The following is a 26,712-nucleotide window of genomic DNA, read 5'->3' as shown; positions in this document are numbered from 1 at the left end:
GATGGGACAGGGCACTGATTGAGGAATTCATTTATTTTACATACAGTAGACCACTTGTTCTTGATACCACAGTTCCGCGTTAAAAATTTGTCCTCTCCAGAACTGAAGTTAATTACTAATTGTTGAAATAAGAAGGATTATATCATAGAATGTGAAATTTGTAGAGGAAGAGTGGTCTTCCTTCTACCAAGGTGGCACATGATTTGGTATTTGTTGCATTTTTGCAAGCCTGTATCCACGATTCTGTTTGCAATTTAACAAATGTCCTCTCCAGCACAATTATGTCATTTCCATGAATTGGTAAACAAACTAAAAATAAAAAATTTCAAAGAGCCAAACCCACAAGAAATTTTTGCATTTTATTGCAAATTATGCTTACAAACCACTTTAGTGTTCAAATTATTGTCCAGTTGTTGAGAACACATATGATATTATTCTGCATTGAACTTCGGTTAGCTAAAAATTGCAATATTCCTAATTTAACCAGAATATTAACCCTGTTTGTAGTGGATTTTAAATGCTGGGGATCTTTTATGCAATAATATTGATGCAATAATATTGATGCAGCTATTTCTAAAGTTAAAGTATGCTTTATTATGTGTTAAAAATGTGTCCTATCCAGAACAAATGACACAGGAGGGGTCTTTTATTTTAGGTTTTCCATGACTAGTACAACAGATTGACGAAGAATACTCACTTACGCATCAGTGTAGCTATTGGGCAGGACAAAATGACTATTTCATGAATTTTTCATGTGAAGATAAAGTTTATCCTTAAAATATGTAGTAATTTTGCACCATTTATCTGGATTAGTATCAATTTACTAATTGTTTTATATTGAAACTGGCATATTTAAGACACTGAAGTGTAAAGGAACATACAACAATTATTACAGACTAAATATGAATAAGTATGAACCCAATGTTGGTTACATATACTCTTTCAAAGTTGTGTATTAAATTGTTTAAAAAATGTCCCCTCCAGACGGCAGCTATGTTTTACACAGCAAAAATTCAATTTAATTTTTTTAATGGTTCCTGAGGGTTTGACGCTCTAATATTTTGAGAATTATTGACACACCATCTGAACTTTGAAATGATAATGAATTTGCATGAAATAAATGAGTTTGAATTTTGACCCCTTTTGGGACTCAATGTTGTCATTTATAATGAAATAGCCCATTTGTAGACAATGACAAGTAGACTTAAAGTCAACGCGCTGCTGTAATATGTCTTGGCATGGAAATAATTATTCTCTTATTTCCATGGTCTTGGTTAGGCAACATAACTCATCATCATTACAGGTTTACTTTTTTTCCACCATGGTGGGATAATTCTGAATTGACACTTAATTTGGGTGTACTTTGTCTTGGGTCCAATCTCTATGGAAAGTTTGCTATATCTTTCTAAATATATGATTGTTTGTTCTAGATTTGGGTTTTAGTGTTTCATATTTGAAATCTGTTTAATTGCAACATTTCGAAACCACAAACCAAAACTGGGTGCTATGATGTACAAAATTGGGCTACGAGTATGCATTTTACCAAGTTAGCAATAGGTAATTGCTTCATTTTGCATATGCATGACTTTCTTTATTATATCAAAATCGGATTTTATTATACATGTTATAAGGAAGTTGTTTACGTGCATTAGGCTCCTTCACAGCCGGTTTCTGTCGTGTATGTTTGCGAGTGAGCAACAAGCAGACTGGGTTGCCACAGGACAAAATATTTGTTTCTGACTATAACTATTAACAAGGTCTGGATTTGGCACCCTACTGATAATGGTTAATTGGAAATCTGAAAATAAACACTTATTTCGTAAACAGATGATACTCTGTGATTATTTATGGATGGAAACTTAGGAAATTGCTGTTAATGGAATAATTGATATATTAAACATACATTTTGTTTTGTCAACTATAAAAATCCATTCACAAATAAGGTTTTTAGGAACCATTTGACATTAAATATTTTGAACAATTGCTCTATGAAAAATGATATAAATGCACCCCTGCTGATCCAGGCTACTGATAAGCAGTCAACAAGTGACCACTAATTCAACAATTATAATTAGCAATTATTTGACCAGACAGGAACCAAGCTGGACGTATAAGGTGCCCAGGCACCTGCACTGTTAACTAGGGTTAGTTTATACCATCACTAATTGATGTTGGGAGCGACACTAGTGGGGGGGGGTTAAATACCAGTAATTGGGGTAGATAGTTGCTTTGGTTTTATACATTTTGGTAGAGCAACTGGGCAGTTAGTAGTAACAATTATAATCAACACATTCAGAAAATAAAGATTGAATTGAGCCAGGGAACCCCTGGGATTGAGTAATCAGTCTTTTTGATTATAATTGTTAAAACGTCATCTGAGCCGGAGGTGGAATAAGTATATATTGTTGGATTGTCATGTTCAAAGTCATGTCATAAAACATAATCACAAAGTCGTCTGAATATAGATTGTTGGGTTGTTGCAAAACTCGGTGGATGTGATTTCCATTGATCCCTTTGTTTGTACAAGTGTAAATTAAGTATAAATTAAATGTAAACCTATTTAACACACATTTTTCAATTTAGCTTATAGTATGTCATTGGTGGTATTCGTGGTATAACAACATTTCCAACCCAGTTAGTTGTGCATGTGCTACACACAAAAAATTACTAGCATTCCAAGTACTTGTCAATGTAAAATTATGAAACATGAATTTCATCCATGGTGTTGTCTTTTTAAAGACATTTCTTGTTTAAATCTTAGGTTTTATAGCAGAAAAAGTTTTTATATAAAGAGGGAATAAAATGTTGTACTTTTGAACCAAAATTGAATTTTTCCACCCTGTATGATATTTGTGCACCCTGTACTACATTTGTGTATATACTGTATCAACTTACAAATTGCACAATTGTCTTCCTTACACTTTCAGCTTTATGAAATCTAAAACGTGAAATGGGCCTCTACATCTGCTGTTTATAGTGAGGAATTTGCAGACAATTTGTGACCACAAAAAATTTATACGTGATACGCCAAAGTACAGTACATCTGCTCCTACTCCTCTTTTCGCCAAACGACAAGTGTTTCTGGAATGCTGCTAAAATAAGAAAACTTTTAATGCTAATTTATTGAAAATTATAGGGAAGCGTGGTTACTTACTTACTTTAGAAAAAAAAAAAAAAATTGGTTGTTTGTCCTCCACAGCTTTGAAAGAAGACGCGTGCGGTAGGCGGATTTTTATTTTTTAAATTTTTTTCTTGGATTTGGCGTATTTCTGGACCTTGCTAGAGCTAAATGCTGCAATCATTCATGGTGACTTAAAAAAAAACCCCAACATTTTGTTTCTTTAATATGCAGTTAAAGTTATAATTTGTGTTCATGTCATAATCTTTTAATGATTTGGTGGACTTTTTTTATTTTCAACCATGAAAGAGGTCCAGATATACTCCAAATCTGGAAAAAATGAATTTTACTTATTTTTATAAAAAATAAAAAAATTGAAAAAAAAAAAAAAATTGGTCAGGCCTTCATCTGAGGAGCGGGCGGTGGAGGACAAACAAACAACTTTTTTTTTTGCCTTACTTCAATCCACCACTTTTGCCTTTCATAGCGTCGTGGGGAAATGTAACTTTCTTTCCTGGGCGAGTTGGGTAGCCTCACTCATGGAAGCGTGGTTACCTTTTTTAAATAAAAGTGAGAGGGTTTTCAATGAAATATTTTTTGTGTCAAAATTGAAGCATCCTATGTATAAAAGAATATATGAATATTTACTGCACATCATATATAAACGATTTGTGATACCCAATTGTGGCACATTTGATGTCGTTTAAGAAGCAGAGAAATACACCAAAATATTTTTTGAATTGAGCAAGAATAAGGATAGAAAAAACGTTGAAAATTCTATGTAAAAATTACATTAGACCCCGCCAAAGATTACTGTTTCGTTTTTATGGTAATCTAATGTTTTATTTCCTGAAAAATAATTTGAGGTCTAATGTGGAATTTTTATATAAATGATAAAAACATCGAACGTGTATGCAAGAAAAATGGTGAGGCTCCACTATAGTATTAATACTTACACACAGGTATATATGGCCATGCGTTTTAACCTCGCCGACTTTTTGTCACACACTCATTTTTGACATTCGCGACACTCTTTCACCTTCAAATGCCCATATTTTTCAAACCATACCCCCAGCATGATAAAAGTATACATTTTCTGAAAGGAAATTGAACAAGGAATCCAACAAGAGCCTCAGAAACACTGTCAGATGTAAGGTTCTAATGCTACCTTTATGTGAATGAGACAAAACATCAACTGACAGTGGTACAGGGATATAATGTCACTAACATTTCTGTGTTACCCCTGCATCTTATTTTATGTCATTTTTTAATAGATCAGAGTAAGGGCTTTCCTGCAATATATAAATGTATGGGGGTTATCACTTTCGTAAAATGATACAACCCTTCAAAAAGTGACCTAAATAGGATTAATTTTTCTTATTGTCTTGGAGAACATTGGTCTATCATATACCCTATAGCAGCTAACTATTTTAACTTTGTACAAAATAAAAGTGTAGATAATAATGTCAGCTTTCTTTTGATACCAAATTTATTGATAAACACTCATTTTAAAGGAAAATGGCAACACATTTGCACACCGACTGCGAGGCTCCCAAAATAAAAACTTTGTTTACAGTTTTGTGCAGAGTGCCCCGCTACCTCCACCACCCCTGCCTTGGCCAATTGGATTGAGTCCCATTCTATAGATGTTCAAGATATCATATTGACACCTTTCCATAATTAATAATTGGTGTTTTAGTTGTCATTTGATACCAAATTTACTATCAAATCTTTTTTTATTCCAATGATACATTCAAAAAACTAATGACCACAGTGAAAAATGTGACGCCATAAACCCATTTAGATGTCGAGTTCAAAGCACTTGCCCCTATCATTAGCTCAAGGCAGTTTATTGTTTCAACTATTTTACAGAATAAAAATTTAGATAACAATGTCAGCTTTCTTTTGATACCAAATTTATTGATATGCACTAGTTTTTAAAGAAAATGTCCAACTTTTTGCACTGCGAGGCACCAAAAATGAACTTTCCCATTGAGTTTGTACATAGTGAGCCGCTGCCACATGAGCCGCTGCCACCACCACCCCTGACTTGGGTCATTGGATTGAATGTCATTCTGCTTCTGTTCAAGATACCTTAATGTAACTTTCCATAGTTCTTCATTAATATATATTAGCTTTCATTTGGTACCAAATTTATTGCCATAGCTTCTTTACTTTCAAAGATATACTCAAAAAACAAAACGATCATGGTGAAAAGTGTGACACCACCACCCTTTTTGGGTGTGCAGATCAAAACGCATGGCCATATACAATATGTACGAGCGCACATGTCCAGCGAGTCAAAATCGCTATAATGTATTGTCCATGTAGAGGCCCATTTATTGTCGGATTTCTGTATGTAGAACACACAGTTAGCAACAATTGAGCGCTATTAATACACATTAATGTTTTTAGGCAAATAAAATTCCAAAATATAGTACCGGTACGTTTTCTGCCTTTGCTTGTCACGTGATAGGCCAATGTTGAAGTTGCGATTATGCGCCGTGAGTTCGAACCCCGCCTCTGCCAAACTTAATTTACTTTTTTTAAATTTCATATTGGGGAAATGTGACTGGGAGAATTTATGTATGGCGTGGAGTGGTGTGATCTGCTCCCACATACAGAGTGAATTCCAGCAAACCAGTATACCAGAGGCCAGGTCCAGAATTTGCAAAGGTATCAAATTACTAAGGGCTGTGGAATAATTATGAGCTCTTGGGGGAGGGTATAAAATGGGGAGGGGCACAATTTTTGTTGGCCATCAGAGGAGGAAGCAATTTTTGGTAAGGTGGGGGGGGGGCAGATTTGCTTGCTCGCTGCACTCACAATTAAATCTAGACCATTTAAAGCATCCAATCATATGCAAAGGGGGGGCAAAGATATTTTGGCAGACCGAGAGAGGGGCCAACTGATTTTTGGCCGGTCTTGAGGGGGGAGGGCAAGCATTAATTGCCACACAGTTTGGAAATTTTACACTGGGGGGGGGGGAGCGCTCTTAATTATTGCACAACCCCTTCCAGGAATGGCTAAAATGGGTGGAAATTCGCCAACGAAGTGTTATAATTACGTGTAATCCGATTATCACTTGTCAACTGGATCACGCTTTTGAGTTCTGCACCACAATCGAAATGATCGCAATGAAAGTCTATGGCATGTAGGCCTACATACTATCAATTCCAAAAGGTGCGTGATCCATTTACCAGGGAGTTATGTAACCACTTCGCTGGCGAATAGACTGAAATTTGCATGATTTGGTCAGATTTAGGGGTAGATTTTCAAATCTGGAATAGAATGCAGTGACCACAAGTTACAAATCTATCCCTTTTATTCCCCCAATTTTTTAAAAATCAATCATGAATGATTGCAGTACTTGGCGTTCCATCCAGGGACTCTCTAAATATTAAGAAAAAAGAAAAATTTTTAGCAGGAAATCATATTTTTGCATTTTTGAAAAGCAAGTTTGCTTTTTTTTGGCCTCCAAAATTGTGTATTCTTGGCAGCCATAGATAGTGTAGTTGGTATTCTACCTCATATAAATAGAGATATTGCTTACACAGCTGTAGGTAATATTTTGTTACCATGAATATCGGCATAAAAATTGTCATAAAATTAAATGCGCCTTTTTTAGCTGGGCAGTGCATTGTATACCATGCACATACACTCATACAGTGAACTCTAGTTACTCCATGTATGCAATACGATCTTATAATATAATTTTTTTTTTGCATATTCGTAATGTTTACACATGTCCCAACTTGCACCTAAATGGAATTGGCCAAATGTGTTGTGTTTGTAGGTCAACAGAGCAAAGTTCAACATAAAGGACTTCATATAAATTATGACTTTATTTCCTCCCTAGAACTACATGTGTAAATGGCCAAAATAACCAGTGGGGTTTCTTTCACTTTCAGCTTAAAATGGATACGTAGCAACCCTTCCTGGCAGTTATTACTAATATTATTTGAACATTTTGAATATCCACTCGTATATTTTGAATAAAGAATAACAGAATTAAAATTTGATGGAAATTGTACATTAAGGCTTTTAATATGGTTTTAAATTAAAATTGAAAACCATTGAAACAATATATATGGTTTTTCTAATTATATGTCTTTGTTTTTAACAATATTGTTCACTTTCATTTGGACAAATGATTTCCTTTTAACAATTGTTGAAAAATGCTATCACAAAGCTGTTTATGAATAGCCATCAATTTATGGGCAATTATATCTAAATTTTATCACAAAGATAACAGAATTCCATCTGTTGACTCTGTTTGTGAATAAACCCATCTGTGAAATGCAATTAAAATGTAGCATATGAATAAATTACATGTGTCATAAAGTAAGCTTTCAAAGTAGAATATTGGAATTCATTTTGATCATCAAGCACATGTACCTCTTGTACAGTACAGTATACATGTAGGGTTCTTTTTGACATCCGAAAATGTTGAATGCAGCTACACCTTATGTGTTTTGTATTCAAATTATACTATATTTTATGAATCGCCAGGGTCTTAGCTAGAAATTGAGGGTTGCCCGTCATTTGAATAAATTTGCCTGTCCTAATTTGACCTTTAAAATATTTACCAGACATCTATAGCCCATTGGGGGTTCAAAGAGTTCAAATATGTGCTGATATGGCCTTGTTCTACAATTTGGGTCTACTAGAAAGGGCAATTAGCTTTTCAAAACAAAACATACAATTTATGATATAGCATCTGTCAAAGGCATTAATTTTGCCCGTCCCAGGAGCAAACTGGCCGTCTAAAATGACGGCCAGACGGGTGGCTAGCTAAGACCCTGTGAATCGCCCATTGTGGGAAAAAAATTGAATGAAGCATGTACATGTAGTTTGACCTTTTTTAGAAAGATATGTCCCATTTTGTGATGTAGGCCTAAAATGAAATAATCGTTATTGTTATCTTCAGATGTTTAAAAAGAATAATATGAAAAGTTTGCTCAACAACATCATCTACTTTTCTACCATCTCCTACTTTTCCAAAAGATTACAGATTTTTTATGTACAAGTGGAAAATTCATTATGTTGGGTTTGAGTTTCTACATGTATGAGCAGTTTTTGAAATAATGAGACAAAAAGCAGGAAGAGAGAATGTAAAAGAAATTTGTAAGGGGCTTTGCAATAACTATCCATGTGCGGTTGGCAAATTTCAAAATGGCCAGCCAAAAATGCTTGGCCACCTCAGCAAGCCAAAAAATTCTTCCCTCCCCCTTGGCCTGCCAAATATTGCTTGCCCCGAGCCTTGGCCCCTGGGCCATGGCATGCAAAAAAAAATCCTCAACCCCCCCCCCCTCACTTTTCTTGGGAACCAAATTTGCAGACATAAGATTTTATGATACCCCATACCCCCTTTTTGACCTGCCAAAACTGTCGATCTGCCAACATTCTCTTCCCCCTTCGACCCGCCAAATTTTGCTTGTCCTCTCTTCTTGCCCCCTGCAAATTTGTGGGAACCAAATTTGCAAAATGGCCTCAAGGGCAAAGGCATGCCGTGATTGGTTGCTGACCTGGCGGTACAGCATTTTCTGTCATTTTCAGACACGAACTAGTCTTTTTATCTCTGTCTTTCATTATAAATGGTCTTGTATGTGAGCATCCATAGCAAGCAAGAAACTTTGTGTTTTCCTAATTAAGCCTAAAGTGTTTTATTTTTAAAAAGGTACCCCATACCCCATTTTGTCAGACCCCATGTTGACCCGCCAAAAATTGATTGCACCCTCTCTTGCCCCCACCAAATTATTACACAGCCCCTAAGGCCAAAAAAAATTGTTCGTTTGTCCTCTACAGCTTTGAAAGGGGAGGTGCGGGTGGGCGGAATTTATATATATTTTTTTTTTAATTTTGCATATTCCTGGACCAAGCTAGAGCTAAAAGCTACAATCATTCATGGTGACTTAAAAAAAACAACAACATTTTGTTTCTTTAATATGCAGAGTTATAGTTTGTGTTCATGTCATAGTCTTTTAATGATTTCAAAATGGATATAAATCCAATGTATTTTTTAAAGTCATTTATAATAATAGAATGACATGAACACAAATTACAACTTTGCATATTGAAGACACAAAATGTTTTTGGGGGGCTTTTTATTTTCAACCTTGAAAGATCCTAGCATTTAGCTCTAGCTAGGTCCAGAGATACTCCAAATCTGAAAAAAAAAAAAAAAAAATTAAAAAACCCCAATTGGTCAGGCCTTAAACTGTGGAGCAGGCGGAGGAGGACAAACAAACAACTTTTTTTTTGCCCAATGTAAGTGGATCCAGTAATTACTATACAAGTGCTAGCTTTATTTTCATACCACTAATGCAAGATATACCATAATATGATGGTAATATGATTTAAGTACAGGGTGTATCAAAATGATTGGTATCCATCAGCTTTGTAGTCCAATAAAAAATCTGCATTCTCTGCATTTAGCATCAGATCCTCTTGAAATGACTACAACCTACATGTGTATAGTTTTATGACCTTTAAAAAATAACATCGTCACCCTCATAACCAAAGTGCCTTTAAGTCATTATTACGAGTTTCTCATTTGCAATTTTGATTTTCTGAGTAATATACCCAAAATTAATAAAAAATTTCCAGCCGCATTCTTTATTAACTTGTGGAATTCATCTCTTTTGATGTATCCCACACGTTAATGAAGAATACGGCTGGAAATTTTTATTAATTTTGGGTTTATTACTCAGACAATCAAAATTGTAAATGAGAAACATGTAATAATGACTTATGCTGGTTTCATACTACCCTGCCGCTTGCCGCTGAGCGGCGTGGCGCACACGCATTGCAGACAAACGGACACAATAAAGGCTTGTCATTGGTTGTAAACGCCCTGCCGCTTGCCGCAGCGGCAAGCGGCAGGAAAGTATGCTGGAGGCTTTAGGCACTTTGGATAAGAGGGTGACGACATAATAGCTGGATGTTAACCTGCATTTTGATGTGACGATCTTAGCTATGCTCAATGGACATTGATGGGTATCAATCATTTTGATACACCCTGCACATGCCCTCAACATGAGAAAGTTACGGGACAATGGCATCAAGCCAGCATCAGGCTATCAAATATTTACCAACATCTCTGTTTATCTAAATCCTGATACAATTATAATAACTATCACTATATACTTTATGCATTTCAGATAGCTGTGTACATGTATTGAATATCATGTGATAGTCTAGCCATAATGAGATGCTGAAACAATACAACTTGTATTGTGCAACAGTGTGATACAGACTGTGTAGGTGATGTATGCAGAGTTAACATCATGTTTCATACCAGTTCACAGAAGAAATTCTGGACATTTAGTGATGAGGATGAGATTGAGACTTTGAGAAAGGAAATAAATCAAAAGTTTGTTGAGGAACATGGTGCAGAGGCTAAGGTGAATATAGTCATCAAAATGCATAATGGTGTTTTTTTAGAAAATTTCATTACTAATTTTCTACTCATACTTGTATACATGTAGATGTGAGCAAACGATGGATCCAGTCAAACAACTTACATGTATAAATGTTTATGCTCCAAAGGGGGGTGGGGGACCTACTTGCCTCACCAGATTATGGTGGTCTAATTTACCGGTATAGTCAAGTACTATATCATCACTGACAGTGAACATTGAATTACCGTAATGTTACTTTAGGCGTATAGTTCAATTTATTTCAGAAAGGATATATGTATTTAAAAATAGCACTCAATTACTGGGTTAATTTGGAAGTTAACCAACACCAAACATAATTTTCTTGATGATGTGTAATTGCAACTCAGGGGAAATGCATTTTTAACATTTAAGAATTTTTTTAGTCTCACCCCTGGAGTCTGATGATAGAATAAATCAAATCAAAATACATGTAGGACAAATTTATAAAGAAATTAAGACTATGAATCCTATTCTAAGATGATTCCTCTTGTGAATGTCTGAACATTCTGATCAAAGTGATTTGATAGTTTTCTCAAACCTTTATTGTTTTCTGGTAAATTTAAATCCTATGTGTCTTTAAATTTGTTCCCAGGGTAAAGATCCTGCAAATTATTTCTTGACAGCAGAGGAGGAGAGATTGCTATGTCGACAGTATGAGCATCTGCTGAGAGATTTTTGCAGAAAATTTGAGCCACCTATGCCTCCCGCTGTACAGGTACATTTTGTAAAATTAAATTTGGATAATGATGATAAAGATAATGTCTGCAGTGATGAGGACATGACAGTGTGGGCAGTGATGACAAAGATAGTACCATTTAAAATGATGTTGGTGATATGATTCGTTCACAAAATGCATACTGGGCAAATAGATTTTGGCTATGAAAAAGACATCTTTTATTGATATTACACCTATTTCTAAAGCATTGCAGTATCGTATAGGACATTTATTTTTTGAGGACAAAGTCACATAAGTGAACTACTGCATGGCATACCCCTATGTTTGAAGCACATTGTGCAAATTTTATGAAAAAACAAAACCCTCATGTTTTTATGAAAACTTGATCTGATGGCATCCTTAATGACCAATCTCTCCAATGACTTGCATGTAAACCCTGTAAATACACAGGCGGCGGATGACATGATCGAGCCGGCAACTCGTGAAACCGCCCGGCCGTATGGCATTTTCCATATACTCGGTTAGTTTTGTGGGGTTCATTATCGAACCCCAACGGTTTTAACTTGTATTTATATTATTTATCAACATAGGCCTATTTGTTTGTGATATTTCAAGCGTTTTAAAATTTCAAAATAATCCCATTCAATTACACGGTTGACGATGAAAATTTACTGAATTTAGGGACTGCACGTCGTCATACACCACCTGTAAATACACAATGTACGATGGTGTACATTCCTTCTGTGTGTGTATGTATGGCTGATACATGTCATTAAGGTACAGGGTTGTAGTTATTCTTGACAAATATCTAATTAACTTTAAATATAAGCTAGTTAGATTTTCAGATATTTGGGTATTATTAAAGGATATTATGGATAAGCCTTTAAAGACCCATTCAGTGATTTTAAGTTGTGGTTAAGACAAAAACTGTGTATTAAAGTGTGGTTAAAACAAAAGCTACATTTATTTGAATGGGGCTTCAGCTTCGTCTATACTGCTGTTTTATTCATTACAATGTATATGCAAATTTTTTCATTTCAAAAATTCCTAATGACAATTGTAATGACTTATCTTTCATGTTTAGGCAATTTGTAAATTTTCGGCACATTTAGCTGCAATGACTGAATGGGCCTTGAACCAAAAAACTGCAGTGCACTATGGAGCACACCAAACAATGAGTCCTAAAAGAAAGTCCTTTTATTGGGAGGTATGGTCTCAAAAAGTTCGATAACATTTGTAAGAAATTGTTAAAATATTGGTCAAAGTTGATCTTTCTTGTTGGAATTTTATTGGGAGGTATGGTCTCAAAAAGTTTGATAACATTTTGTAAGAACTTGTTGAAATATCGGTCAAAATTGATCTTTCTTGTTGGATTTTTAATATTTCATACTTACCTGCAAGTTTCAGGGATGGAGGGATGGGAGGGGTCAGCCTTCTGAAGAAAGCACTTTCTTTTATATTATAGAACTGCTGGTCTGTTTCCTAACTGTTTGTATTTTTAATTTCTCATTAGGGGACATCATGTACATATCTTAAACGATTCTACCTTAATAACTCCACAATGGACTATCATCCCAAATATATCATGTAAGTATACGAAAGGATTTGTAAAATAATTGGTTTCACAAAGAATGACAGATGGTCGTTACTACACTTTAATAAGAATTGTGATATGTGAGATCGGCAATCATGATATTGTCAGCACTGTGCAATGTACACATGAAGTGTGGTTTACTACAGCTGATGTGATACAGTTTGTCCACTCTGAAGTACAAAGTGACAACGCACGCGTATACAGCGCGTAAACAGTGCGCAGTTATGCGTCTCTGCTGCATATATGCGTGCCTTCAAAGTCGGCATAATGTGTGCGTCCGCATCGCTACTTTGTACTTCAGAGTAGACTGACTGTAGATATAATTGATATTTTAATGGGTTTTTTTGCAAAAAGATTACAAGTAACACGATGTGAAAGTATAGATACCAATTATATAAGCGGCCTAAACCATATATCAGGCATGAGAATTTTCAGGCTTTTGTGTGAATTCAGGCAGTTTTGTTGTCCAAATTTATATTTTAAGGCTGAATTCACACACTTTTTCAGGCAGTTTAAAAAAATTCTCATGCCTGATATGTGAAGAGTTCATATATGCAAAAGCTGACAAATGCCAGTTGCAAACCTAGGCCACCAACATCTGCCTTAAATTGACACCATACTTTAAAAATTCCAAGATAAATTTTTGAAACTATTATCAACAGTAGGACATATTTTCTGATTATTTTTCTATTTTTTTGACCAGTTCAAAGTTACATGTATATCTCAAATAGAGAAAAATGGATATCAGTTTTTGCATCTGGACTCATATGACCTTGTTTTAGGTTGTATTGACCTTTGTCACTATTTTAGTGCACATCAATTAGAATTTAATCAATGTTAAGATGCAAACAGTTTTACTCTGAGAGGCAATATGGTCTTTGCAGGGGTACGAGTGAGCCTCCAATGAGTAGCTTGGCTATCTCACCCCCCAAGAAAATGTTAACCCCCTAATCCCCAAATAGTGTAAATGTGATAATTGGCGAATTATCACAGTAACACTAGTACCTGATCAAAATAATGCCCACCGGGAGTTTTATGTCTCTGCCCTTTGGACAAGTGTTACACTGATGAACATGGAAAACACTCGGACCCCATGGATTTTTTACAAAGCATACACTGCTGAGATAATTATTAATTATTCATATGTATATATTCCATAATTCAGGTTGACATGTGTATATCTAGCATGCAAGGTTGAGGAATTCAACGTCTCTATAATGCAGTTCTGTGGCAACCTTCCTAAGGACCAGGAGAAGGCAGCAGAGTTAATATTGGGACATGAGCTACTCGTGATGCAGCAACTGAATTTTCAACTTACAATACACAATTCTTTCAGACCATTAGAAGGCCTATTAATAGATATTAAGGTGAGTTGCCCTAAGCAATTCAAGATGTTGAGGAGCAGCGCATGCTATTTCAGCCCTTTGTGCTACAATGTAGTTCTTACTAGTTCTTACCCACTGTTTAAGTATCTAAAGACTCACGCTTTAACTTGTTGCAATTCTGCATTTTGCAATACCCCACAAATTCTGCCAATAAATAAGAAAAGTTGCATTCCACATTTTGATTTCAGTGAAAATTTTCTCTTCATCGACCTTTGATTTTGGCAATTAAGACACAAGATTTGCTCAGTGTTCAAATCCATAAATAGTTCACCCTGTGCTATTGTGTATACATATATTTGATGTTTTTAATCATGTATTGGGCGGAAATCTTTGCGGAGGCGCTTCTTGGACATGATGTATGTTCCTTGTGCCTTTCTAATATTGTTTTTGTCATGCTTTAGGTAGAGTGGGATCAACTTCAGACTGGTATTATGTTGTTTGGATTTACTTTTTTGTGACCCCATGTTTTTGTTTTTCTTCTGATTTTTGGGTTCCACTTTCTCATAAGCTCATTGCTTATAGGTTGAGGTAGTGCTAAGGTATTTATCATGTTTATGGAGGTTGATATTTAACTTATTTAAATTTGCTTGCTCTCATCAGTGATGCACTTTGGGATCAGTCGTTATTATTATTATCATTATTTTCACTAGAACAGGCAAATAGCAAACTTGATTTTTTTGACATGGGTTGCATTTTACTAGCTGGCATTAGACACTACAACCAAATTTATTCTATCTTTGGATCGACCATCAATGGTGCTTTGATGCTTGTTAGTAATGAATTAAAAACCATTTAATTTGAATTAATGGTAAATATATGTATTGGTCAATATCATATTCAAAGTCTTTTTTTTTCTTCTTTACAAAATTATTGTTATTTGCCACAGACAAGGTATCCATCGTTAAGTGAACCAGAGCAACTTAGAAGAGCTGCAGAAGAATTTCTCTTCAGATCCCTGGCTTCCGATGCATGCTTATTATTTGCACCATCACAGGTATGATGACATCAAAGCCATTGTCAATTTATCAAGACAGAATCACTGTACATGCATTCAACTTATGTGTGCTATTCCATTTAAAATTCCACATCCTCCCTGTGGGAGATTTCACCGCCATCACAAGTCCAGATGCACCGTATGTTAAGGGAAGGGGTATGAGCGTTTGGACAGTATTTATTGTGGGACATTAGAGCACATCAGACATATCGAATTGCATTCTGAATACTGAAGAATGTCCTTCTGATATCAAATAATTTTGATTTTTTGAAATTAGCAATGTAATACACATTTTATGGCAAATCATTAAAAATTGATATTTTTGATATTTAACAGTACTAGAAGTAAACTTAACTTTATAAATCTGATGATTTATACTCAAAGTGTATGTAGGTGGGATGAAAAGCCGACGATCAATTGAAAATTGTGACCTTTTGTATTGAAGATATGGATTTTTTTCACAAAACACCAAAAAAAAAAGGTCTTTTTGGGAAAAAAATCCATATCTTCAATATAAAAGGTCCAAATTTTCAATTGATCGTCGGCTTTTCCTCACAAACACTTTAAGAATATATCATTAGATTTATAAAATTTATTTCGAGGACTGTTATATATCAAATATTTGAAAAATATCAAATTTTAATAATTTGTCATAAAATTTGTATTATATCGTGAATTTCAAAAGATGAAAATTATTTGATATCAGAAAGACATGCTTCGTATTCAGAATGCATTTCGATACGTCTGAGGTGCTCTCATGTCCCACAAAAAATACTGTCGCAAAACGCCATAAACGCTCATTCTAGATCCCTTAATCCATCATAGAACTCTGTCATAAATTCCAGTTGAAAATTGTTGACTTTTATAAAATCCTGTTGAATAATGCACAAATTAGCCAAAATTTAGACAATTTTGTTTGTTTACAATCTGCTTCTGGGTGCTAGTGCATCTTCTGTTGGTGTACAGAAGTTGGATTAAAATCACTCTGAAGATGGCCATCGCCCAAGATGGTCACAACTGTCAGGTCAGTAAAGAACTTTTGGCTTTGACAAGATGAAATGTATATTATGAATTTTGTTTTGAATTCCAAAATCTTCCAACCCTTTCAACCACTTAGTTGGATCTAAAAATTAAAACTGTTGAATTTGGTTGGAATTGCAAAATCTTCCACAGGGTGGTGTGTGTTTAGAATAGTCCAATACATCTAGTATTGATGTTGACAATTGAATACCTGGGTGGATGGAAGAAGGGCCCAACTCCATTAAAACAGTTTTTGAGATATTAAGAAAAAACATAATATTTGGAAAAGTTTTATAGACAAGATTGTTTTCATTTTCAAGGGACCTTTAATACCTGAAGATACAGTATTACATGCATTCGAAATTATATATGATGTTTCCATGGCAACGGCACAGGTCTTAATACGAGCTGGAGTTGGGCCCTTCTTCCACTAATATACTGCAAGTGCCAGTTCCGTAAAGCAGAAGTGTTGTAAATAGCTACAGTAATTTGGTAATTATCCAATTATTGCACAAGTAGAAGCATGTATTATGTTAGCAAGAAAGTTTATTGTAGTGAAAAGCAGATTTCATGGATGAACAAAATTTCTCTTTAACCCAATATTTGTGGAAGAAGGGCCCAACTCCATGGAGTTGGGCCTTTCTTCCATGAAAACCATGATTAAGTGTATGTGAAAGATTATTTAGAGAGTGGATTTTGGCTCAACTTTTACACACAAGGAAGAACAGCCTGCTGGCAATAAAATGCTGGGTCTAACTCATTTTTGTAAAAAATTGGAGTTGGGCCCTTCTTCCACTCAGGTATTCAATTAATTACAGGCACTATCAGTGATCTCAGTAAAATTGGTGATGGTCACTAGGATTAATCAAGTTTGTTTTTAAAATAAATTCCTTGCAAAAAAGAAGAAATAACAAAAGTACTGACAAAATATGAAGTTCAATAAGCTACTTATTGCTGTAAGGATCCATATTCACTGAAACTGCCAACATTGACTTAAGTGTATTCCTATTACATGTAGGTGGCTTTCAATTTTATCACTTGCAAACTACATACAGTTTGTCCACTTTGAAGTACGAAGTAAGGTACGTACATTTTGCGTAAGCGTATCGTGTATTGAGACGCTCATGCATTTGTGTGCGCCTAGCAGTGTGTTAATTCCTTTTGCCATTACGGCGCGCAGAAACTGTGTGCTTTACTTCGTACTTCAAAGTGGACAAACTGTAGCACAGCTATACTTTTTATACAAAAATTAAGGCATGAATAAATCTGTAATATTTTTTAAATGCTTTTCTCCCAGATTTCATTAGCAGCAATTGTAACAAGTGCAAGAAAACAAGGACTCAATATTGATGAGTAAGTACAAGTTATTTTTCTTTGCTCTAGTTGCCACAAGGCACTTTACCTGCACCAATTGGGCTACTTTACAAGGCACCTTTACTTGGCTCCAGTTGAGCTACTTTGACACAAGACACCTTACCCCGTATCAATTGGACTATATTGTCTCTAACAGTGCTGGTGTCGAGATGCCTTACATGAACTTTGGGCTGCTCTGTCCCTAGCAGGGTTACCACAATGTGCCTTACCCTGTACCAATTGGGCTACATTATCCTTTGCAGGGCTGCCACAAGGTGCTTTTACGTGCACAACTGAGCTACTTTGTCCCTAGTGGGGTTGTCAAGGCACTTTACATGCAGAATTGGGCTACTTCGTCCCTAGCAGGGCTGCCACAAGATATGTCTTACCCTGCACCAATTGGGCTCTAAATGACCTGCACCCAAAGAGATTAAACTCAAGGAACACCAACTCAGAATTGCACTCTGCTTTGTCATACATGGACACCAAAATAGTGTAATATCTCTGGCATTTATCAGAATTAAAACCTGATATCAAACAATATTTGCATCTTCAAACTTGAGCATTGCAAATTTTATTAGAGAAAATAATCTTCTTTCTTGTCACAACATTTTGACAGAATTTAAAGCTTCAAAATAACATGGGACCTATACCATTTTTCACCCTGATGTAGCGGTGACATCAGTGCGCATTTCATTGGGCGCAGCCTCAAATCGCTAGCGTTCTCTCAAAGCGCTAGTGTACACAAGTACACGCTTAAAGACGAAATAGCTACTTCAACGCTTTGATGTCACAGCCACATCATGGTGAAAAAAGGTATAGTGCTCATTTGTGCCACAATATTTGAATACATTTACTTTGTTCTTTCCAGGTATGTTACAGAAACATTATTAGGAGACAGACAAAAAGAGGATCTGCCTGTTATTATAGAAACAATCAAAAGTAAGACATGTAAACAAAGTTTATTTTTTGTCTGCAAAAGATTGACTAATCTTTGTTGAAAAAGGTATAGGGAGGATGGGTTAGTGTAGTGGTCTTCTCACTCACGAGTCACTTCCTACCACTGTGGCCCCGGGTTCAGTTCCCCACGTCACCACATGTGGGTTTGGTTACCAATCCATGGTGCTCCAGTTTCCTCCCGGTGCTCCAGTTTCATCCTGCTTTTAAAATCGGACCTCTTCCCATATCCCTGTACGTCCTGTTATATTCGGTTGGCATCCCCTTAATTTAATAGCCTCTGAGCACTATTGGGCTTTGCCAGGCTTCAGGCAAATAATTAATGGAGGTTAATGACTCTATGGTTGTCGGAGTGAACTTTGGACACTCAAATACTTTGTCCTTAAGTGGAAGAATCCACCAGAGGTGTAATATGAGTCATCATATATATTAGAGCCATATTGATGGAAAATACATGTAGACAATTTCCAATGGACATTTTGAATCCTTTCAAATCAATTGAGGGTATTATAAACAAATCCAATTTCATGCATTCATATGCCTCAATGGCAGACATTAGCGGGGTCCATCCCACCTGAAATGAGAAATAATGCAGGTTTGGTGGGGAGTTTAAACTGCATTCCATCATCACCTGTGTTACAAATGGACAAAGGATGATGAAAGATACAGATAGATTTTTAAGCAGTTTTATCCACCCAAATGGGCAATCACTACACCGGTTTGGTGTGGATGGGACCCAGTAATGGCAGAATGAATTCTGACCATCACTTGGCATGTTGGATTTGTCTATATTAGGGGAATATTGATGCAGACTGAGCAGAGGTTATCTTTTTCGGCAATTTCCTGATGTGATTTTCAATCTTTTCAAATCAATTGAGGGTACTATAGGCTTAAGTTTTATTTTATTTAGGAGAGGGAAGGGCTATTTTATCAGGAAAAACATTCTTCAGTACATGTAGTTACGTTTATTCAAGGAGTTCATTGTTTCTTTAAGGGGGTACTACACCCCTGGCCAATTTTGTTCATATTTTTGCATTTTTCTCAAAAATTATAACACATTGGTGACAAGTAAGATATTTATATTACAGGGGCAAGGACTACAACTACTGCACTGAAAATTCAGCAACTCAAGGCAAGTAGTTATTGATTTATTGATCAAATATTGGTTTTCCCTCATTTTTGACTGTAACTCCACAACTGCTGTCTGTACTGAAATAAATTTACAAGGTAGTTGTAGTCCTTGCCCTATAATATACATATCTTACTTGTCACCAATGCGCTATAATTTTTGAGAAAAATGCAAAAATAGGCACAAAATTGGGCAGGGGTGTAGTACCCCTTAAGTACTCTGTAATTTATCATGCCCTAAGGCCAAAAAAAAAAAAAAAAAGTTGTTTGCTTGCCCTCAACCGGCCGCCCCTAATTTTGGAAATCAGAAAAAAGGTGTTTTTTTTATATTTACTGTACAAAAGAATACCGACCCTATTTTTGGAAATTCCTGAAAAAGTTTTTTTTCTTTTCAAATTTTTGCATTCTGAAGATGTAAAAAAATGTATTTTAGAGCTTGTGTTCAACATTTTAGTTGTTTTCTAATATTAGTTGATTCATTTTTACACCAAAATTGTCTGATTTTTCATATTTTGAGCCTTAATTAATACAAACATTAGAGTTTCCCAGTACTTAAAAAAAAAAGAAAGAAAAAAAAAAGAAATCCCGACCGACCGACCCAATTGTTAAAATTCAATTGAGGGCAAGCAAACAATTTTTTTTTCTTGGCCTAATCACAATGAACTCATGTTTAAAATTGACTTGTGATGTGCTATGACACTGTAAGAAATAATTACAATAACTGTTTTCATTTGAATTTACATCTCCCAACAGGAATTCGAACTATTGTTAAAAATGTGCAACCTTTGAATGGTGCTCAGGTGAAACAGATAGAACGCATAAACTAGAAAAATGTCGCAATCAGGAGCTGAACCCAGAAAGTGAAGTGTAAGTAGCCAAGTGTCATTAGCCCAGAGTTATTCTGATCCATCACATGAAAACATGGTAGTTATCATAAACCCCCATTTAGCAGTAGTTGAGACCAAAGGCGTTTGACTCATGACCAGTGGCATAGATTTCTTTTTGACATTGGGGGGATGGAATTGGCAAAAAAATTTGAAATAAATGTGAATCCAGCACCTTTCGGTGACAGAATAAGTTTATAGTACAGATGCGCGCAAAGCGCACAAAACATTTTACCATTTGGAAGTTAAACTGGTCAAATATGGGGTGAAAGGGATTGCGCGAAGCACACAAAATTTGGCACTTTGGGGGCTAAAATGGCCAAATATGAGGTTATAATTTTGTCACAAACCCACACACATGCGCCAACATTGGTTGGGGGGATGATTGTATGGATCATTCCCCTTGCAAAATATTGGGGGGGGGATTTATCCCCCATCCCTCCTGGGAGCTACGCCTATGCTCATGCCCACAAGGTAGTGGGTTAGGGGCCAACTTGTTGTCTCCTTGGGCAAGATGCTTTTAAGATGATTTTACATCTTGGTGGAATGGGACAAGTGAAATTAAAATTTCACTTGTCCCATTCCACCAAGGTGTAAAATGGGGAGCAGTTATTGGTGGCTGCCAAATGGAATGATATATCCTAGTGGCAGCAGAATAAATGTAATGCACTTTGATCAGTTTAATTACGGATCTAAGGCACTATGCCTACATTTAGAGAAAATGTGTATGAAAAAATGAAAGACAACATGAATTTATACTGTATTGGGTTATCGCAATTGAAATCCATACACTTTCTATGCAAGACATGGCCTTAATATTCCATACAGGGAGTGTGAATATCAAATGGAGTTACCTTAATGGATGATTCCATTTGAAACCAACATCCCTGTGTGGGAGATTAATATTATGTCTTCCATGGGGGTGTGTGGATTGAAACTGGAATAGCCCATTGTTACATATACTACCTATTTCAAAAAAAAATACAGCACTAATTTTTTGAGATAAAAAAAAAATATCCCGTTTTGTCAAATGAAACATGGCTAAATCCTAATCCTTTCTGGCAATAAAAGTAATATTTTAATATTCGGCCAATTTTTGGAAATAGGGCCAAAAACATGCGTTTTAGGGTGTTTTCGTATGATGTGTCAATCAAACCCAAAGACTTGTACTAAGACTAATTTCAGTTTATGCATTCTAATTTTTGAAAAAGACAATCATTTTTATAACCAATCATTTGATTATGGTAACACAAAAAGTGAGAATTAGGGCAAAATTTCTGCATACTCAATATTTTGAATGCTCAGTCTTGTTCCTCCCAAGTCTTCGATTTTTATGACTCGATTGTCAGAAAACATGCCAAAAAAATTATGTTTTTGGCTCTTTTTTCAAGAAATTAGCAAAATAATAATTTTATTGCCAGTTAGAACTAAATGAAGTATGTCGTATGTTTCACTTGGCAGAAGTTGATAATATTTTTTTAATCTCAAAAAATTAGTGCTGTATTTTTCTGGAATGGGGAGTACATCCCACATCAATGTGTTAGGCACCATTTTCAAACAAAAAACAGATACTAAATTTTCATTTTTTAACAGTTTTGAGGTGATATTGGTCATAATTATTGTTCTTTTAGCTTTCAAACTCCATATCATAGGTGGCACACAGACTTTTCATAGTAGAACTATGAAGTTTTATTGAATAAATATCTACATACAATTATCTCCATGTATACAGATACAAGAAGAAGGCACAGAGACAAATTGACTTGGAGGAAGAAGAAATCACAATCAAACACCAGCATCATGCTGATGTAAGTATAACAACATGAAGGTGTATTCTCAATCCTAGCATTCAAAACTAGATGGTAAGGCCATCTTAATTAAATCCTGTGTCTCAAAGCTTGTGAGAAATTGAAAACCTAATGCGGAATGCGTTTTTTTTTATTGTATTTTTTTTATGTTTATTTTTTTTTATGTGTCAGTTCAGGATTTCGGACAAGAATTTTGTGCAAAAATTATCCAATGTTGAAGATGTTGGAATAGTAGACAAATAAAGTCACTGCTACAAACTAGTATTCTTCTCTTTTATTGTTTCCATGTCCAAAATTCGCAAAAGATCTGAAACTCATGATCAAATATGAATTTTGGGTTTTATTTTTGCCTTTTTGTTAAAAAAAAATAAAAAGACAAAAATAAATGAATTTCTTGATTTTCAAAGAGGACTACGTGCACAATTTTACTAACACGGGCGGCAGCTTTGATACACAGGATTTAATTAAGATGGCCTAACCATGATCATTCTAAATATCATGGATATGGCAGTGTGGATACTTGGACCCTGACATTCGCTTAAAAGTTACGTTTTGGTTAGCAGCGACGCCGTGATGGTGTCGCAAGCTACGTCGCTGCTTACCAAGACTCTGAAAAAGGTAACTTTATAAGCAAATATCTTCGAATGGTTATTTTTCATTCTTTTTTGCGAAGTTGTCAAAATAGGAGGTATTTGAAGTCACACTATCTGTGAAAGTTATGTAAAAGTGGTTTTTGGGAAAAATCTGGTAATGTAATAAAGATACCAGGAAAATGTCAGAAAACATTGATAATATAAGAAACTCAAAAGGCTTGTTTTGTACTATTCTAGGTCGGTATAAAGTAATGTGTGAAAAAAAACCTGTTTGAAGGGTGGATGGACATTCCAAGTGGGTCAGTCTGTCAGGATTTTTTTTTTAATTTGTTTCTTCTGGAGGCTAAAATTATCACCAAAATTATCTGGACCCTAAATTATCACCAAAAGCTTGAAAATTTTGCAAAAACTTTGAGTCAAAATCAATAAATGTTGGCCCCCAAATGGCTGATTTTAGCAAAAAGTAGATAAAAATTCTCCCATAATGCAAAATCTTGGTCGGTCTGGCCTGTATGACAGTGGCTTTTTTGTTGCCTAAGGCACAAAAGCCTGTGTTATATGTACGATTTGTGTATGAAGGTCTAATGCAAAATTTGTTCTTGATTTCCCATTGCAGGAAAGACGAAAACGAGAAGAGGAAATACTGATGAGTGTATGACCCAATTGCAAGTTGAACAATGATAATTGGAACAATGGGTAACTTCACACAAGAGTGGATCCACATTAAAATGGTTCAGTGCGATCTCCTGGGACGGCACTCGAATCTGCATCCTGGAAATGATCGAGTAGTGATCACGTTTCTTGAAAGTGTTACAATGCGTTTATGTTTAGTTATATGCGTAGGGCGCTCATGGAGGAATGCTGTGTGCATATAGGGTGCTCATGATGCCATCTGCGTGCATATAGGGTGCTCATGATGCCGTCTGCGAGACGTGAGGAGATCACATTGAACGCATCCCATGACTGTATTTTAATACAGATCCCATTTCTCATGTGAAGTCACTCAATATATCACAGGATGCAGTACAAACATGACAAGTACATATGAGATAGCATTTGATACATGTCAAGGTTTATTTTTACAATGGATACATGGTCTGATTTTACAATTATATCTACTACTTGGTATGAGTTACTAATTCCTGCAATGTTTTAGAACTCTCTGTTATTTTCAGTGATTGAATCAACTAACTATCTCAGGTGAACACAAAAAAAACCTATTAAGTTTGTCAAGAAAAGACACAAAGGAGAAAACAAACTACGATACATATTGTTCAGCAATGGAATTTGGAAGACAAGGCCAAAACAATAGGTCTGTCTCTGATCACCCTGAATACATCATCCCATCTGCTGCTAACCTACAGTAGGAATTCTAATTGAATGAACACGGCTTCACAACACCACAATCGTGTATCGCGTATTTCAAACTACAACACGAACGCACAACCTTGGATAAAATACTAACCAATCATGAGTGCTTTGGCACGGTTGGATTCACTTTCGCGTTACTCCCGCACAGTCACACACGCCGGCGTACACCGTGCAGTTTACACAAAAAAAAGTCACGCTATTAATTTGAATTCCAAATGTAGGCAGATGTATTCAGGTTGACAGTAGCTTAAAAATTATAGAGAAAGTCTTATCTGCAATATAGTCTCCACGGCAGCCAGTTTGGTTCCGCTCCCTCCACACAAACAGTCTGCCAATGGCCACTTATAACACTGTTTCTGATTGGCTACACAAATGTAGCTGTAGAGCTGTACATACGGGAACTTGATTGACCTCAGTCAGCTGGCGAGATGGCGGGTCAAAATTGCTCATGAATAATTAAGTAGCCGTCTAGCCGATCGACCAATTGAAAGCTTTGTTTGGCATCAAGCTGGATGACGTTGTCAGAAAACCGTTAGCCAATCAAAAAGGACCAGTTTGTCATCATTGGCAGACAGTTTGTGTGGAAGGAGCGTAACCAAATTGCAAGGCTGCGAAGGAGACTAATCTGCAATACTACTAATTTGGTACAAAAAAATGTACTCAGTTTTACTTTAAAATGTTACTTTGAAATCCAAGTGTTTATTAACTTATTTCAAATGCTGCAGCCCTCTCTTAATGCAGCACATACTACAATAAGTGGTTGGCCGTTAGCCCGGGACAACTAAATCTAGCACCGGACAACAAAGAATGCTACCGGTGGTTGTCCGTTTTGACAACCAAAAATCTGCATGCACAAAGTACAATTTCAAAAGCTAACATGAAATACACATTTCACAGTTGTGAATAAAAATAATGGATATTTATCAACCATTGATCATCTGACTATAACAGGTAACTTTTGCATTCACTGCTTTTATTTTCTTATTTCGAACACTGGACGGTTTGAATGAATGTACAGCCAAAGCTGATTTTCAAATCATTGTAGCATTATTTGGGGTTTTGCATCCATCAATTGGTCATATAAGAACAGTGCCTTGAAGGGTCTGAATATCATGAGATACGAGAAAAGTGAAAAACACCTTATCTGAAATCTATACAAAATATGTAGCATATTTGTATGAATAAAACATTTGTTCCAGTTTTCCTGATCAAGAACAATGGAACACTTCCTTCTTGGTCTAACAAAAAGTCTACACATGTTCCTTGCTAGGCTGCAATTTGTGTGGCTTGACCTTGGTTACAGAATATCAGCCATTTCACACTTATATGGGGTCATTTGAATTGAAAAATATTTAAAATGGTTACATGCAAACAGGTTAGTATAGTAGTCTTAGGTCATCTTAATGTAATAGTTTGTCTCAAAGCCCTCTCATACATTTATAGTATGCTTTTTTGAACATTTTTACAGCCGGATTTAGTGAATTTGATTTTTTTCTGCTGTTTTTTCCCAAATAATCCTCCACACACTTCTAATAATTTATCGTCATGCAGATGTAATAATAGCCCAAGTTGTAAATCTCAATAAAACCCGTCATCTTGAACAGTGAAACAGTGTATGCATATTCTTATCAAAAAGCTTGTCCTAGTTTTACATTAAAAAAATTAAGTACCGTAATAAACAAAACACAAAACCCACTACGCATTAGGGTTTCAACTTGGGAAGGGCTTTGAGACATGCAAGTCTTAAATCATAGATATTTTGTGTTTAGATCTATGCTTGGGCGTTTTTATTCACATTTACAGTTGCAATATTTTCGCAGCCCAAAATGTTCAGAATTTGAAATGAACCATCTTTTTTGTGGCATGATATTTTTAAGAAATTGATACATTTTGTAGGAAACAGATATCTTTGCAATTGGCTATTCCAGTTTAAATCCATGTGACCCCTATGGAAGACATGATCTTAATCTCCCACGCAGCATGTTTCCGTATACACACACAGTATGGTTTTAAAATTACCTGCATGGGTGATTCCATTTGAAATCTACACCCGCTGTGTGGGAGATTTAGCTCATGATAGGGAGTGTATGGATTTCAACTGTAATTTCCCAATCTTAAAAATTACAAACATTTCATGGTTTACTGTTATTATTACATTGCAGTCTTAATTTATGATTCCATTTCAATCAATTATTTGTATAATTATTTGTAGTTAACAAAAACCAAGATTTAATCAACTGATTTTGACATTGTGACAAATAAAATATTAATGAGTATAACCTGATGTCAATTATTTAGCATTTTTCATATGTCAAGAGAGACCAGCATCAGACTTAGTTGGTTAGTTTTATGTGCAAGCAAGGAAATCAAATTTGGTAACCATGCTCAA

General features: G+C 35.5%; 1 protein-coding gene and 1 long non-coding RNA gene across 2 annotated transcripts in view; one reads left to right on the top strand and one right to left on the bottom strand.

The window, feature by feature from the left end:
• LOC140141933 (cyclin-H-like) overlaps positions 1-25,992 on the top strand; it is a 38,250-nt gene extending 12,258 nt beyond the window's left edge. Inside the window, 11 exon segments of the mRNA XM_072163816.1 lie at positions 10,282-10,524; positions 11,153-11,275; positions 12,750-12,823; positions 13,996-14,197; positions 15,102-15,209; positions 17,527-17,582; positions 18,454-18,524; positions 20,421-20,485; positions 20,488-20,534; positions 22,284-22,359; positions 23,569-25,992. Coding sequence (XP_072019917.1) covers positions 10,408-10,524; positions 11,153-11,275; positions 12,750-12,823; positions 13,996-14,197; positions 15,102-15,209; positions 17,527-17,582; positions 18,454-18,524; positions 20,421-20,485; positions 20,488-20,534; positions 22,284-22,359; positions 23,569-23,610 — 981 coding nt within the window. The 5' untranslated portion in view covers positions 10,282-10,407 and the 3' untranslated portion in view covers positions 23,611-25,992.
• On the bottom strand, positions 25,822-26,058 carry LOC140141934 (uncharacterized). Its single transcript, XR_011857485.1, has 2 exons — positions 26,004-26,058; positions 25,822-25,959 (listed from the first exon to the last, which is right to left on the bottom strand). It is a non-coding gene; the product is annotated as an uncharacterized lncRNA (long non-coding RNA).
• Positions 26,059-26,712: the final 654 nt, after the last annotated feature.

This window comes from Amphiura filiformis, chromosome 20 (assembly GCF_039555335.1).
Source record: "Amphiura filiformis chromosome 20, Afil_fr2py, whole genome shotgun sequence".
Lineage (NCBI taxonomy): Eukaryota > Metazoa > Echinodermata > Ophiuroidea > Amphilepidida > Amphiuridae > Amphiura > Amphiura filiformis.
This window is presented reverse-complemented; position numbering and strand designations above follow the sequence as displayed.